This window comes from Morone saxatilis, unplaced genomic scaffold (genome assembly GCF_004916995.1).
Source record: "Morone saxatilis isolate NCDOM2014 unplaced genomic scaffold, NCSU_SB_2.0 Contig4, whole genome shotgun sequence".
NCBI lineage: Eukaryota > Metazoa > Chordata > Actinopteri > Moronidae > Morone > Morone saxatilis.
This window is the reverse complement of record NW_023339984.1, coordinates 739,112-755,839: the sequence shown is the minus strand read 5'-3', so window position 1 is coordinate 755,839 and position 16,728 is coordinate 739,112. Positions and strand designations below refer to the sequence as shown.

The 16,728-nt window shown below is 40.3% G+C and overlaps 1 protein-coding gene across 6 annotated transcripts in view; it reads left to right on the top strand.

The window, feature by feature from the left end:
* LOC118338169 (EH domain-binding protein 1-like protein 1) overlaps positions 1-16,728 on the top strand; it is a 33,726-nt gene that overhangs the window by 9,380 nt on the left and 7,618 nt on the right. Inside the window, exons 11-20 of one of the 6 annotated variants that reach the window (XM_035675413.1) lie at positions 2,111-2,554; positions 2,751-6,701; positions 6,790-6,855; positions 7,059-7,274; positions 8,042-11,511; positions 11,601-11,655; positions 11,878-12,084; positions 12,335-12,886; positions 13,341-15,701; positions 15,946-16,081. In XM_035675413.1, the coding sequence (XP_035531306.1) occupies positions 2,111-2,554; positions 2,751-6,701; positions 6,790-6,855; positions 7,059-7,274; positions 8,042-11,511; positions 11,601-11,655; positions 11,878-12,084; positions 12,335-12,886; positions 13,341-15,701; positions 15,946-16,081 (11,458 nt within the window). Of the gene's footprint in view, positions 1-2,110; positions 2,555-2,750; positions 6,702-6,789; positions 6,856-7,058; positions 7,275-8,041; positions 11,656-11,877; positions 12,085-12,334; positions 12,887-13,340; positions 15,702-15,945; positions 16,082-16,728 lie in introns of those variants that run through there. The other 5 variants (XM_035675415.1, XM_035675414.1, XR_004797225.1 and 2 more) reach the window with 5 other exon arrangements.

The following is a 16,728-nucleotide window of genomic DNA, read 5'->3' as shown; positions in this document are numbered from 1 at the left end:
GTTACTTACCTTGCCTCTAACATCTTGATAACTGATTGTATTGATTAGTTGAACAAGGAAAATAATACATTGTCAATAACAAAATGTATCTATATGCAAAGCACATTGCTGCCATGTATATTTAACAGTGTTAGAGCATTTAGGAGTACATTTAGTAATAACATTTTCATCAAACATTAATCGCACTGCACTAATATTACTGCCAAGATCTTTTGCTGTGTAATCATACATGGCAACAAATTATTTGCAGTGTATATGATTTTGTGCTCTCTTCTATACTTACATTTGGCAACTGAAGGACATGGGTCTAACTGTTCTCGATTTATTTAAAACTAAAGCAGATCTGCATTCATTATAAAGTTTGTTGAAAAATACATTCCGTTATTTTTGATACAGTTTTTTTAAGCACCATCTTCTATTGATGGCAACACAGAAGTGCCAGAAACTGCAGTTCTTCTAATGGCCACTTGAGGCTGGTTCCAGCAGTGAGTCAGTCTCCATAAGGCCCCATATTAAACATGTTGACAACCTGGTACAAAAAACAGTATTGGTTAAGGATGTGGCCACTTTGAGTGACTGGCGAGTACTGTCATAGCACCGTTTCAGTAACCAGGCTTCATTCGGCCTGACTGAGTTCCACCTCTTTACCCAGTTTTGGATTACCCAAGAGCCAGTGGAGTCAGGACTACCAAAATGGCGACGGCCAGAGCCGACCACACTGAGCTTAACAATGGCTCTTCAAAAGCCTATTGGTGGCATCATTGAGACTACGTCCATTTTTAATTTTTTAATTTTCTCATTTAGGAATAACTTTACTTTATTCCTTCTAGCAGTCAGAAATCACTAAATGTGGCTTTAAATGCAGAGTATATAATTTCTGCTGCTTGGGGGTCTCTCATCAAAACGATAGCAAAATACATAGTTTGATGACATCATGAAGAGGTGTGGGATCATGGAAGTTGTTGTTGTCTTCATTGTTAAACAAGCACCATTGCCGATGAAAATCTATCTGACTTGACTGACAATAATTATTTCCACGGACAAGGTTTTATTTAAGTTTTGTTCACATTACTTTTAGTCACATTTGCTGAATTGCTTTGTCACTCTCTCCTAGAAGTTGAAACGTTACCTTAAATAAAATTACAGCTTGCTTAGGGTTTGAATATTGTTGGAAACATTTGGGATAATGTAAGTACACTGCCTAACAAAATATATAACATAGGTCTAGTGGTTTTTAATAATGTTACGGCAGGAAAATGCATAAGGTTACATATTTTACCTTAAAGAAAAAACTGTTATTGCTGGTTAAGACCCTATCTACACAAGTTTCAAAACAACATTAAGGTAGCTAATGTAGTGTGGCATGTTTTTGTGTACATTTGGCATTAATTGGTTAGGCTTGGATTAGCAGCTTTGGGTAAAATGCAACTCACAAACAATCACACACATTTGTTTGGCTTGAAAGGGTTTCTGGTAATGTTTGAAAGAGGTATAGAGAACTCTATTACGTTAGAACACTGTTGCATTCAAAGGCAGAAAGCAACAAGTTTGCCCAGTCAGAATTGCTAAATTTAATTTAGATATCAAAAATTCAACCCCTTTATTTTAACTGTAAAATCTGGTGAAGTAAGCCCCTGGTCCCCTCTGTTGAGAAGCTTTTACTGATTATAATCTTGTAGCTGTGTCGGCACTGCAAACAAATTGTTATCATGCTGTTCAGCTGTTTGTGAAATTGCCTAGCATATGGGATTTTAAAAGGGATTCTTTTATGTTGAAATTTGAACAAAATCAGCTCAGTCAATGTTGTATTGATGTAGCAAGTGCCTGATCTGGCAGTGTTGTTTCAGTGTATTACTCCAAAGGGCTACTGCTGCTTGGCAAGACCTGGTCATTACCTCCGTGATTTATCACAAAATGCTTGTTTGGTTGGTGATTCTGTTTCTGTTGTACTTGTTTGCCATATATAATTAAAAAAGTTCTATGTCACATTGCTGTTTTGCTTGTTTGCTGTTCAGTGGAATTCTGTGAATATGGCCCAGATATGGACTGCATTCTGCGATAGAGACTTTCCTTACATCATAACTCTGATCTTTATTTGTTTGTCCCTCAGACCTGAGAGCATGGCCTCACTTCTGCCCCATAGCTCCAGAACACCCAAAGCCCCAGGGCTAAAATATTTTGAGACACGAAAAACACAAATGGATCAGACAGAGTCAAGGCCAGCAAGAACATTTCCTAATGTCCAGCCAACACGTGTTACGTGTTCACTTAAGCAAAACCCTGATTTTCAAGATCCAGCATCTGCCTCAGTCAAGGAACTTCTGTTTAAACCAAGAAGTCACGTATCCAAGATGTCCATTCAGTTAGGGAATCCAGTAGCCGAACCAGAGCCTGTTCAGCGTGAAGCCCTTTCTCCCACCAACCCTGAACCTACTTCCATATCACTCCAGGGACCTTTGTTGCACTTGCCTCAAATTGCTACAACCTTTGATACTAAACCTATTGGAAGAATAGCAGTGGCCCATAAAAAAGAAGCTGTAACTATGGATTTAGGGTAAGTGTAGTGTGGTGCTCTGTCAGTTAAACCCCAATTGTATAGTCTCAAAAATTAATCTAAGTTCAATGCAAAAGTAAATTGTGATATTTGAGTAGTATTTAAGTGGATTTTGTTTAGGCATTTTTAACAACTTTCTAAAGTACTTCAGTCTTTTTCTTCTGACATCAATCTTTGGTATACTCTACTCCTTCAGAAATGAGAGCATGGCTGCCTCAGTGTCATCTTGTCTCAGAAACGATAGTTCTGCTTGTCCTCCAATGGTGTTGAACATAACACCAGAAGTTGAGTCTGGAGAATGGTCCATTGCGAAAAACTCACAGTCGGAGAAGCCACAAAGAGACACTCGTAAAATCAGCCCTGCTGTTCCAGTTATAGATAAGAAAATCAAATGCAACACATCTGCCTCTGACAACGTCACTACAAGATTGGAATCTTATTTTGGGATTCTCTCAGCACAGCAGCCCAAAACAGGCAATACATCAAAACAAAGAGAAGAACCTAATGTGAATTTTGCATCATCTTCCTCAAAAAGCTTTGTTGTGGAAGATTTGGACCCTTGTATAGAGAAAGAAAGAACTGAACATGTGGATATGGATAAAAGACCATTGTTTGAAAGTGATAAGAGAGTTACACAGGAATTTATGCTACCAAACTCTGCAGTCACTATAGAAGAAAAGTGTGTGTACACGTCTATGGTGGAACATGGTCCATTGTGTCCAAGAGGGAGTTCTGTTTCTCATTTATCATCCATTTTACAGCCTGAAGCTCAGATTGAAGAAACAATGAGAGTGCCGAGTATGATTAAGTTACTATCAAGTTGCCCACAATATTCTAAGATTCCTGGCATGACATGTTTACATCAGTCACAAGTTATAGCTTGGCTGGATGATAGGAGGTTATTGTTTCGGAAGTTACCCAGCCACAGATTTCCCTTACTCCTGTATTCAAATTATGTCAGTTCCCTTTATGAGGGTAGTACAGGAACTGCAAAAATGGTGCACTTAACACCAACCTGCTCCACGTCTGCCAGTATTCCTGGATTCCCATCCTCTTTGAAACGGGAGCCAAATATTACTCACCTTTTACCTACATGTCCCAGAATTTGCAGGATTCCAGGGTTAGCTTGTGCTGGATCAATGACTGTATATGGAAAGAGTGTTTGGGGCAGACATTCTTTATGGACGAAACCAATGCAGACAAAAGAAGCATTTGTTTTGAACATGTCTTGTGTTCAGGAACAAGCTGTCAGTGATACTAATATGATTATAGTAATGGTGGCCATGTTGCCAACATGTCCTAGAAAGGCCAGTGTTCCAGGGTTTCCTTCTGCACCATTGCAGAAGGTTTTAAATACTCCAAGTATGGCCAGTCTTCTCCCAACATGCCCCAAACAGACAATGATTGCAGGCATGCCATTTAGACAAAGAGTTACGGCAAAAAATGACAGCTGGCATTTTTTGAGGGAAATGAAAGGAATAAATGGACCATTGAATCCTGTCCGGGTTCAGGAGTCAAAGTCAAAGGATGATAAAGAATCTATGAAACATATGGTAAATCTATCATCATCTTGTCCCTGGAAAGCAAAAATTCCTGGTTTCCCATCTGTATCACAAAAAGAACCCAGTGTGCCTGGTGTTCCATTTGTACCAAGCCAATATCCCTGCATGGCAAATTTTCTGCCTACTTGCCCAAGAAAAACAAGAGTCATTGGTTTACCCTCTAAGGAGCCAGTTAGTGCTCAAGGTGAATTCTTGACTCTAACCAAGCATATTTTGATGGAGAAGCCCTTGAGTGTAGGTGAAGTCTTGATTCAAGATATTTCCCCTGTAGTTGCTTCTCAGGATCTCGACAAAAGCAAAATGTTCTGTTCAGTGGCAATGTTGCCCTCATGCCCTGTAAGAACTTGCCTTGTAGGTATGCCTACAGGACCCCAGAAGCTGTTACCGAGTATTGTCAGTTTTGTACCTACATGCCCTAAACTGACCCAAATTCCTGGTATGCCATCTCGAGATCAAAGCAGAGGAAAACAGAACAGAGATTGGCATGCCTCAAAGAGATTAATTAACAAGAGATCAGAGGAGACAAGACACGCTTACATTGTTCAGTGGTTACCGAAAGAGACAGAAAGCCTTAAAAATATGGTAGATATGTTCTTAAGTTGCCCACAAAAAGCCAATGTTTTTGGCTTACCCTCTGCTCCACGACAAGAACCCAGTATGGTTAATGTAATGCCCTCATGCCCCAGACATAGTGGAGTCCATGGCTTACCTTCAAAAACTGGACAAAAACTTTGTTTATCCAGATGCAATGAATGGTTTGCTTACAAAAGTTTACAGTGGGAGAGTCAATTTATCAAAAGGGAAGTGCTGATTCTAAATGCAGTTTTATGTTTTGACAAGAACACTTCTCTGAGTATGAGTGCAATATTACCCTCTTGCCCTGAAAATGCTAGTGTACCTGGGTTTCCCTCTGCTCTGACACCTACAATAGCTGATGGCCCAACTATGGTACATTTATTGCATAGTTGTACAAAGGAATCTAGAGTTCCTGGAATGCCAGTTAGAGACACCACCAAACAATTAGAGTGGCTAATGGAAAGAAAGTCGCTGCTATTCCCTGGTGAGAAGTCTGGAGTTACATCACATTTACAGGATGTTAATGTGTTCTATCTTGATTGTGATGCAATCATAAATATGGTATCAATATTGCCGTCCTGCCCACCAACAGCCTGCTTACCTGGCTTTCCATCAATACCATGTCAGATGTTGGAAGATATGCCAAGTATGATCAATCTGCTACCAACTTGTCCAAGGCATTCCAGAGTTTGTGGAATACCCTCTAGATTCCACAGTGAGTCTGATGAAGCAGAATGGAGTGTAGACAAAAGGCCAGTATGGGAAAGGCCATTAACAAACCTAGGAAGACTGTCAGTAATACATGACTTTAAGATGTGTTTTAGAGAAAAGACAGTGGTCAGTATTATGGTATCAATGTTGCCACCCTGTCCCAAACACTCATATATTCCTGGAATTCCCTCTAAGGTAGTAGAGAAATCAGTCGAGGCTGTGTTGAAAGAAGCTCCCAGCATGTTAAAATCCTTAGGCACTATCCCAAAACACTGTAAAATTCCAGGTCTACCTGCAAAGAATAGTGCAAACAACAATAGTGGTTGGTATCTGGACAGGAAAGCAGTTTGGGAAAACCCATTCAATAGAAGGTACAGAGTTGTTCACCAAGATTTTACAGTGAAGGAAATGTCATATAGGGACAAAGAAATAATGCTGAGTATGCTTCCATCATGTCCACGACAAGCCCTAAACCCTGGATTTCCATCTGCTCCACGACCCCAAACTGTTGATGCCATTGTGGAAAAAAATGCAGACATGGTACAGTTGCTGCCATGTTGCCCTAGACAGTCAAATATCATTGGTTTCCCCTCAAGAGCCTCAGTTAGTTCTGATTCTAAAGTAGAGGGCTGGCCAGTGGTGATGATAAGGACGCAAAGTTGCTGTCCATTTTACAAAAAGTATGGCTCTCCTCACAAAGAGTGTCCTAACATTGTTCTCAGTTCTGGCATCATAGCAGTTCCACAGCCAGACTTAGACCGGCTTTCAAATATGGTAAATATTTTGCCATCTTGCCCAAAGAAAGGTTCTGTTCTTGGTGTACAATCAACACATGTGCACCATTCAGGACTGGGGTGGCCAGTTAAAACACTGCTATTGATGAAGCCAGAGACAAAAACAATTGGAAAGGAAAGAGAAAACCTGATGAGTCAACAGCTGTCACTAGAAGAACATTCCTTTTGTAAGGTTTCTGTCAACAAAAGATCCATGTGGTTTATAGTCCCTAGCCAAAATGTACCAGAGGATGTACATCAAAGAGTGACAACTAAGCCTTTAACCTGTCCTGTTGAGGCAATTGTTCAAGACTTACCATCATCAAATTCTGAAATACAAGTGGACCAGCCATCCTCTAGAGTTAATGGCATTGAGATGTTATGGGATGAGTCCAGTACAACCAGATTAGATCTTGACTCAAAGAAAACAAAATCTGATGTATGTTCACCATTGGAGATGCATAAAGATGACCAGGGCTTTTGGATACCGATTGAGGCTGAAGAAATAGCCTTTCTAGAAAAAGGGTGAGTGAGTTGGAGAGTTGGAGTTGGAGTTCTCTCTGTGATGTCAGTTGGTTAGTTTTTGAAACATGCTTTCCGTTTCTGTTTTCAGAGACTTGCATTGCAGAATGTGGCACTCAGTGCCTGACATGCCACTATTCTTGAGTGTTAGGAAGAGGTGGGTTGCCTTGGTTTGTGCAGTAATGTAATAATGTGATGTAATTCCTCAATAATGCATCTGCTTTATCTCAACACGATCTGACTGACAAATTTACTGCAAGCTTTGCATTTGTTCTGGTGTCACACTTTGTGTAACTAAGTTATTCTGTGGTTCACGAAGTATATACAGCTTTTCCGTCTTGTCACTTGTCATTGTTTCAGCCTCTTGGGTCAAAAGGATACCCAAGAAACAGAGATATCAGTGTTTGAGAAGGGAGGTACTGTTGGCAAGGAAGCAGAGACTGCTGAAGTCACTGTGCAGGATCATGGTTTCATGCCCTCAGAAGAGCCAAATAAAACTTCAGTAGAGTCAATGGATGTCATTACTACAAGTTATGACACTGTGGAACAAGGATGTGTTAGATACTCTGAGAGTGGGTAAGTGTGAAAGAGGGTAATACCTGGTCTCTGCTCATTGATCTAAGTGTAGTTATGTGTGTTGCATGGTTTTAATTTGTAATGCCCTCTTGAGCTAGACTTCAGGTGAATTGTAGCGCTACTACAACTGAGCAAAATGGGTTGCCATAGAGAAACAAAACAATAACATAGCAGCAGAATATAAATCCAAGAATAAATAAATAAAGTAAAATAAATACAAAGAAACAAAGAAATATAGAAAGAAGAAAGGTAAGAACTTGAGTCAACCATCCATAACTTTGATTTTGACAACTCACAAGTATCACAGGGGTATACAGTGAAGAACACTACATTATTACCCAGTAATAATGCTGGTTTTACAGCACTGGCTGTTGTAACACTAGTTGTAAAATCAAACCAAGCAAATGCTGTGGCATGATGTTTTGTGAGCAGCTTTTCATCTCTAGTAAATGGTTGTTTTAATACAGGCTTGAGTGAGTTTGGAGTGAAAAGCATTTGTTGATGCATGCATGCATGCATTTTAAAAGCTGGAATATACAGTTTTCTTTCCAACTTTGCTATAATATGTAAATGAGTTGTAATTATACAGTTAGCACTGACTGCTTTCTCACAGACTGATTGAGGTACACTGTACCAAACATGCACTGTATAGTAAAATATGTAAAATTATAGTGTTGGTTATGGGAATGCTCTTTACAATATTATTTTTATTTGGCATCTTCCAACAGTAAACTTTGACTATAACTTTGTATTTACCTTCTCTTTAGACATGAAAACATGATTTCACTACAGCCATCATGCCAAATTGCTGCTGCTGCAACAGAACCCCTTTGCCAAACCCAAATATATAATGCTGAGCAGCAGTTAGAAAAACATCCCACAAACAGGACCATAATATGGGAGGAGCTACCAAAGGCAGCTACAGTCAAATGCCCAACAGACAAGACCATACTATGGGAGGAACTACCAAAGGTGACTACAGAGTTAACTAGAAACACATCAGAGGACAAAAAGAAAATTATAAAAGAAATGGTCAGTGTGGTCCCGTCGTTCCCTGGTGCTGCCATGATCACAAGTCTCTCTACCACGATGTTAGACACTGAAGATGAAATGAAGAGAAAGACAGAAGTTGGAATGGCAGGTCTGTTGCCGATATGCCCAACAGTTAGCAGGAAATTTGAATTTACTGCTACTGCTAACCAAACTGAATGCCTACTAGACAGTGATAAGGGGGATAAGTCATCAAAGGATAATGAAGTTCTAACCACTGAGGGTGCTCTTCATTTAAAAGGACATGCAGATCTAGTAGAACAAATAGTGGATAAAAAGTCTTCCTGTGCTAGTGCACAATGTATGCCATATTATGTGAAGTCTGAAATTGAGTCCAAACAGTACACTTTCTTGGAAACCTGTCCCAGTGTGACATACATTGCTGGCATGCCGTCCAAACTGCCCGTAAAAGAAGAACAACACTGGAATAAAGATCAAAAGCCAAAGTGGGAGAACCAATCAAAAATGAAAGAACTATTACAGCCATATGCCTCAAAGGATGATGAAAAGAACAAGAAGGAAATGGTTTCACTGGTTCCGTCTTGCCCGAGAGAGGCTAGAAATCCAGGGTTCCCATCTGTACCACAATGCAGTTTAGTTTTTTATGGCCCAAACATGGTGAATATTTATCCTAGTTGCCCAAGTGTATCCAATATACCTGGTTCACCATCTATCAGTGAAGCCAATAAAGGATCATGGGTATCACAAAAGGAACCACTTTTGAAGAAGAAAATGAAAACTGGACTTGTTTTCATGACAGTGTCACCAAAAGAGAAGGATGAATTTAAGCTAATGGGAGCTTTGCTACCAACTTGCCCAAAACATTCTTGTATACCAGGCTTCCCCTCAAGTCCACATCCTACTATAGCACATCATGGATCAGATATGATGAGCCTTTTAAGCTCTTGCCCCACAACTTCTTTTATTGATGGTATTCCATCTTTAATAGAACATTTGAGCAAAAGCTGGGCTACAGATTACAAACCTCTAGGGGCCACACGGCCAAAAGTTGATACAGTCATGATTAAAGATAGACTTTACAGTGATAACATTCAGACTATGTCAGCTTTAGCACCAACTTGTCCAAAAGAATCTTGTATCCCTGGAATTCCATCTGCTATGGAACCTACACTAGTCTATAAAGGGTTTAGTAGGGTCAATATCCTTTCATCTTGCCCGGCCACCTCCAGTATGGCTGGTTTTCCTTCGATGCAGAAAGCTGACAGCAAAGACTGGAACTCTATTCATGTGCCATTATGGGAGAAGCAAATTAAAAAGGAGACTATATTGCTACTGGAGAACAATAAAATTGATGAAGACCTGAAAGGAGTCGTTTCTCTTGCACAAAGTTGCCCCAGAGAATCAAAAATCTCTGGGTTTCCCTCTGTACCAAATCCCAGAATGATTAATGTTGTTCACATGACAAATATGGTCAGTCTTTCAAGCATGTGCTCAAAAATGTCACAGATACCAGGATTTCCATCATTTTGTAATTCAGAAGAGTGGACAATCAGCAGGGAACCACTATTTGAACCAAGAATGAAAGACAAGCAGGTGTCATTGATTGACAGACGTAAAAGTCATAGGAGAGCAATGAAAGCAATGGTTTCCCTTGTACCATCCTGTCCAAAAGAGGCACGGGTGTCAGGATTTCCTTCCCATCCAAATCCTGTAACTGTGTATTGTGCACAAAATATTGTCAGCATTTTTACATTGTGCTCTCAAGTTTCCAGAATACCTGGATTCCCGTCAGTTTATGGGGATATGAGTGTAGGATGGGTAACAGAAAAGGGGTCACTGCTGAAGAGGCTACCAAAGAAGGAAGTCATATTTGACACATCAAATGACAACAATAGGATAATGAAGAATATGGTTTCCTGTGTACCATCCTGTCCTAAAATGTCAAGTATTCCTGGTTTCCCATCTGTTCCAAATGCCAAAACAGTGTATTATGGCCTAAATGTAGTCAATCTCCTTCCTTTGTGCCCCCCAGTCTCTATCATACCTGGGTTTCCATCAGTTGAAGGGAACAAAGAAGAAGGATGGGTTGCTGAACAGGGTTCATTGATGCACAGACCCCAAAAGAACACTCAGTTTAGGATTAACAGCTCACCAATTAACATAGACAAGCCAAACAACATGCTTGCTTTGGTCCATTCTTGCCCGGGCTCATCAAAGATTCCAGGCTTCCCATCTGTCCCTCAATACAATATGCTGAGTCTTGTATCTGTTTGCCCCAAAGTGTCCAGTTTGCCTGGATTTGCATCTGTTGAAGGGGCTTCAAAATTCCAGTGGCTTTTTGATGCACACACTTTGTTTGATAAGCCGTCAAAGGAGACACTTTTTGTGATACATAGTCAAAATCAAGTCCAATCAAGAGAGACTATGAAGACAATGTTGGCCTTAGCACCATCTTGCCCAGAAGCATCCAGGACCGCTGGGTTTCCCTCTGCACCCCAAACCAAATCCAAGATTGAACCCAATATGATAAGTTTTGTACCTTGCTGCTCCAGTGCTTCAAGTCTCAAAGGATTTGCATCCATGACTACAATCCCAAGCACAGGGTGGCTAAATGAAACAAAACCAATTTTGATAAAGCCTCAAGAGACAAGGGCAGAAATGATTACGTTACTTTCTGGACAGGACAAGCTATATTGCGACAACATGAAAAGCATGGTGACATTAGTAACTTCCTGCCCAAAAGAGGCCAGAGTACATGGCTTTCCCTCTGCTCAAACTGTAAACATGCAACCAAACATGGTCAGCTTATACCCATCTGCTCCATGTGTTTCATCTGTCCCAGGTTTTCCATCAGCAAGAATGCTTAGCTCTGAATGTATAAATATACAAACTAGGACAACACAAAGCAAGCCCCTGTTTGAGAAGCTGCGGAATGACAAAATCTTTCTAATTGCAAAATTTCGAGCAAAACACAAGCATACACAAGATGAAATGAAGTATATGGTTGCAATGGCTCCATCATGCCCCCAAATTACTAAAATTCCTGGGTTCCCCAGCATTTCACAATTGAATCCAACTGAGAAAGAAACACTGACTAATCCATTCCCTTCTTCTACTGAGAAGCATACATCACAAGAATTACCAAGTCAGTCACATCTCAAAGACACAAGAATTCCTGATGTTCCCTCCACATCTATTAGCAACCCCAACACAGCACTTGCATATGGTGAGACATTTAAAGTGTTAAGATCAAGGTCACATTCCCCTTTGTCTTGTTTCTTTTCTTGTATTTTACTATGTTTGCTTTTATGACAGAGGAAAAATTCAAAGGCGGTGCAAAGCAAAACATAGACCTTTGTGTAGATAAAGGGTAAGTAGATGAGCCCAGTGCTCTTGAATTGTTTGCTGTGAAATGGGCCAGTTTAGTGCTTGCCTAACATGGACTGTTTGGACCAATAAAATTGTAGCTTTCATAACTTGACAATACAGTGCATGGAAAAATTCAGAATCTCTGTGAACACAATTTTCTTATTGTATTGCTTCATGAGTTCTGTGGATCACACTTTAAAATCCTTTATATTTGGGTCTTCAGCCAATCACAGATAGAGAGAATAGCAGCAGAGGAAACCCAAACAGTGAAGAAACCATTGGACACATCAGAGGCAGCGGGTGTCTTGGGTTGGGAAGTATTGGAGGCAGAGGGAACAATAACAGAAAAACAGAAAGAATCTACTTTGTCAGCAAAACAGGAAGACACCTCAGGATTAGTAAAGGCTATTGTGGGTGTTTTCCACAAAGGGTAAGTGTAAGACTGGTTTGAAACTAATAGCGTGAAGCATGCAACATAGACTACATCGATTATTAAATGGAGACTGTCCACTTGCAGGTGTTACATTTCAAAGTTTGGAGTAAAGTACTGCATTAGCATGGTAATGCATTTTACTTTCTCCAGTAGTCACTGGTTTCTATAAGTAGCTCCGTGTTTATTGAGACCAGTGTGTTTGCATGGTTCCAGGTTTCACTCACTCACTCTAGTATCCATGTCTCAGTTATGAAACAGTAGCATCCATTTTGGGGCCATCTACCTCTACTTTGGCGGAAGAGGATCACCAACCTAAGGCTGTCTCTTCTATGGATCTGAAAGACAAGACACAAACTCCTTTAGATGAGTGTTTTTCAGATTTTGTGGACAACAGTATGCTCATACAGAAGATAGAGGGCCAGTTTGAAGACATTCACACCAAACATAGCATTGAATATCTTACAAGTGCAGAGCCTTACATGTGGGACTTGGTAGGTGGTCGATCAGCATCTCCATCACCAGCTCCTGACAGTGATGACGGGTTTTTGGTTTGTGCAAGCATGAAGAAATGGCCACCGCTGACAGAGGCAGATATCACTGAAATATCGAAGGACAATAGTGAACAAGTAAAGGAACAAGAAGTTGCTTTTGATAAATGGCATACAAAGAAGAGATCATTTACAGGGCAGGACTCTATTCAAACACCATTACATGTTGAAAATGTGTTAGCGGGACATCAGACTGTGACAGAACAGGATGAGGTTAGGACAGTGTCAACTTCTTCACAGCTGGATAAAGGGTGAGTGCTGGGGGACAATGATCCTTGTTGCACGGTGTGACAGTGTACATGTTCTGCATTTTTGGTGATAACATTGTCTCTTGTCCTGCTTATAAGCGCTTACTACTCTGGAAATTGTGATGGTCAACTATTTGGAAAATCTGTTAAGGATTGCCATTTTGATATGGAATGGTAGTACTGCTTTTTTGGTAGCGTTTTACATAGGTGTTGTAAACTGAGGTTAATTTTGTCTTTGTGTCTTCTGTGTGCTGCAGTGTTTCAGTGACATGTGCATGTACATAAGTAAAGCAGAATGTTGAAAAATAAGGTCAGTTTTGGTTCTGTGTAATAAGATCTGGTTGCTGTCTTTTCCACTGAGGAGATTAATATTGGTTGGAAATAGGGTGCATGGTACACCTATATTTATATAGTAAAGAACAGCAAATTCTGAAGCTTGTCCTTTCTTTTCCTTAAGCCCCCAAAAATCAAGCATGGGAGAAATTCCTGCTACTTCTCTGCAGCCTACATCAAATGAGTCACTGACAGATGCCAGTTCAAATAAAGAGATACTGATGGATAAACCCTCAGCTTTTCAGAACATTACTCTAATCGGACCGCAAGCTGATATTGCTGTCCCTCAGCGAGGCAGAAGACCTAGGAGGAAAGTCCCAGAACCTCAGCAGCAAGGGTGTGATCAAGAAAAAGAGACTGCTCCATTACGACCACTCAGAAGGAAGGATAGTTTAACACCAGACCGCAAACAAAAATCTTATAGTTTGTCAGTCAAGCTCCTCCCTGAGGTTATTCCAGTTCAGTTTGTAAGGGAAGATGCTCCTGGTGAGATAATTCCTGCACAGCCTGTCATTGACCAATCTTCCAGCATAAAGAAAGGAGACAGTAGCGTTCCTCTAGATGTACCTCAAAATAAAAATGCCCAAGAACATGTACAAGTAACACTATACACTGGTGATCAAAGAGAAAAAGAGGAAGCTGAATCTGTGCAAATATGTATGGATGTTGTTCCTCCTCCCCGTGTGAAAAGAAGAGATGGTAGTTTGCCACCTGAAACTCCAAAAACAACTGCCCCTTGCAAGCCTCTGAGGAGAAAAGATGGTGTCACTAGAGGGACATTTGTTTCAAAAACTAATGACCAACAGGATTTGAAAGTCAGTTCTGCTTTGAAAACTTCTGATCCTGTTCCTTCTCAACCTTGTGAGAGAAGCTCTGATATCTCAGGTGCTCTTGAACCTTTACAGAGCATTGATAAACCTAGTCAAACGGCCACTGAAATGATCCCCAGTCTGGTTAGGAATGCATCTCTACAGGCAGACACCGAATTGATTGGCTCAAAAGACTTAGAACAAACCTCTTTTACTCCCGAATGGTCCAATAAAGCTTCTTCTCACAAAATTCCTCCCTCGAAAACAAAAGGAATTGAGAGCATCGCCCCAAATTCAGAACCAGACATATTTCATGTTGACCAAACTGCTTCTCTCTCAATCATCAAGAAGATACGTCTCCCACAAAGTGGCAAGAGATTGCCTTCAAGAAAATCTGTCAAAATTGACAGTGACAAAGAAATTATGGAACAAAATTTAAATGTTGCAAACAAGGAGTCTGTAAAACCAGTCCAGATTGACAACGCTGTTATGGCTGATATAGAAGAAATAAAGCAGTCAAATATAGCTGGTGATGCATATGTTGATATAGTCAATGTTACATCTTCTCAGAAATCAGAGAATGTATCAGAGATAGCACAGGCAGAGAAGCACAAACAAACAACAATTTGTATACTAAAGCCTCATGTGAGGAAACGGCTCAGCTCCTTCCCAGATGTTACATTTACGGAGAGCACACCTTCCCATGGAGAAGAGCCACAGGCAGCAAGGCAAGGTGGTTCTTTATTCATTTCCTCAACAACTAAAGAATTGACAAAGATGCAACACAGACAAGGCTTACCCCTTCTGCCTCTGGGGGATCAGCCTTCTACATCTGCAGAAGAAGTGGCCCCTGTAAAGTTGAGGAGAAGCAGATTGACCATTGAGAGCAGTGTTCAAGTACAGGATAATGATATTTCAGAAAAGTCTCCAGGAGATTTAAGCTTGCCTGTACCAAAACCAAGAGTAAAAAAACGTCTCAGTGGTTCATTCCAAGATGACGTTACAATTTCTGGCTCACCAACTCCTGGCCTACCAGACACAGGTAATGAATCAGTCCATAAGAGTGAACAGTCAAGCTTTCCTGTTCCATTGCCTCGGGCCAAGAAACGTCTTAGTGCAACATATTCAATTACAACACCACCTATAGACAATGTATCCTCCCTAGAAATGGAATCTTCTCAGAGAAACCAAGAAGATACATCTGTCACTTGCAAGGAAACAAAGGAAGGCTCAACAACGCTGGATTCAAGTGTGATCTCTGAAGAAGGTTTTGTCACAATCCAAGGAGAAGGTGATGTTACATCAAAGTTGGAAAGGGAAGTTTTAGCAGCAATGAGAGAAGAATTTCCACAGGCAGACTCTGTAGAAGACAATGAGAAGGCACTGGATGAAATCATTGAAGGCTGGACCTTTACAGATAAACCTGTTACTGATGACTTAGAGAAGGCTGCAGAGGCAATGTCTGAGCAGGCTGACATTGAAAAGGTCCTAGAAGCAGAGGTTGATAGGTCCCTTGTTTCTACTGTAGCATCTTCTCAGGATGACTGGCTGCATGTAGAGAATGATAAAGACAGTGAACCAATGGAAAAAAACTCAAGGAAGGACATAGGGGATGAAGAGTTGGACTTTGGCTTTGTGTCTGTAGATGTAGCCACTGGTTGTTTAAAGGAAGAAAGGTAAGATTAATGAGTACACATTAAGGTGTGGGGGGGGGTGCACTCATAACATGAGATACATGAGATCTGTGTGTTTTACACACATTCTACCCAATAAAATGTTTTATTTCCATGTATTTTCTAATTATCTAACATGCTTCTGTGTATGTGGTTTCATTAGCAAAATCATCATCAATTACTAGTGTTTTGTTGTCATGACATATTTTTAATTTTGTTACTTTTTTATTTTTGTGTGTCTCTCCAGGCAAAGGAAGAAGGCAAAAGAATCTCCAGGTGGTTCTTACCAAGACAACAGCAAGTCACAGGTTGCTGACCTCCACCAAGCTAGTGAACCAACAACACCTCAGAAGAGACCTGCAGATGGGGCTGCCTCTCCAGAAGTATGTTGTTGTTGTTCTGCTGTAATTATTAACGATCAAATGACTGTGTGTAATGTAAAGATGTTTCTCAAAGTGAAGAAACCCATAGAGAATTATCACCAACTCTGCAATTCTCCTCAGTTTCAAGGAGATTGTTAGCCTCTTTCAGCTTATTATTTTGGTTTTATGACCTACACATTTTGTTCTCATTAACCTTATTTGCAGCAGCAGCAAGCAGCCATTTTCAGAAAATAACTGATAAACCCATTGTCTACCTGCCTATCACCAAACGGCAGACAGACAAAGTTACCAACTAGCTTGTGAGGAAAGTGGAAAGTGATAAGGTGGACAGAAGAACAGCTCCAAATTATTGCTAATATTTTTTTCTGGTGGATCTGTTAATCAGCAATAAAACACTATATACTTGTTTAATAACTTTTCCTGGTAGTTTGGCAAGTGTATTTTAATTTAATAAGAATCTTATTTCAATTACAAATGCTGACTCACTTGATGGATCCATGATGTTTTTGTACTGTGGTATCTTAGGGTGGGTTCACAGCTAAAGGTCTGGTTCCTCAATTAAATCAATGCAATGCAAATTGTTTAATTTTTCCAACTGATCCAAACAGTCCAGAAATAGTAAACATAAGTAGGGATGCTCGATATTG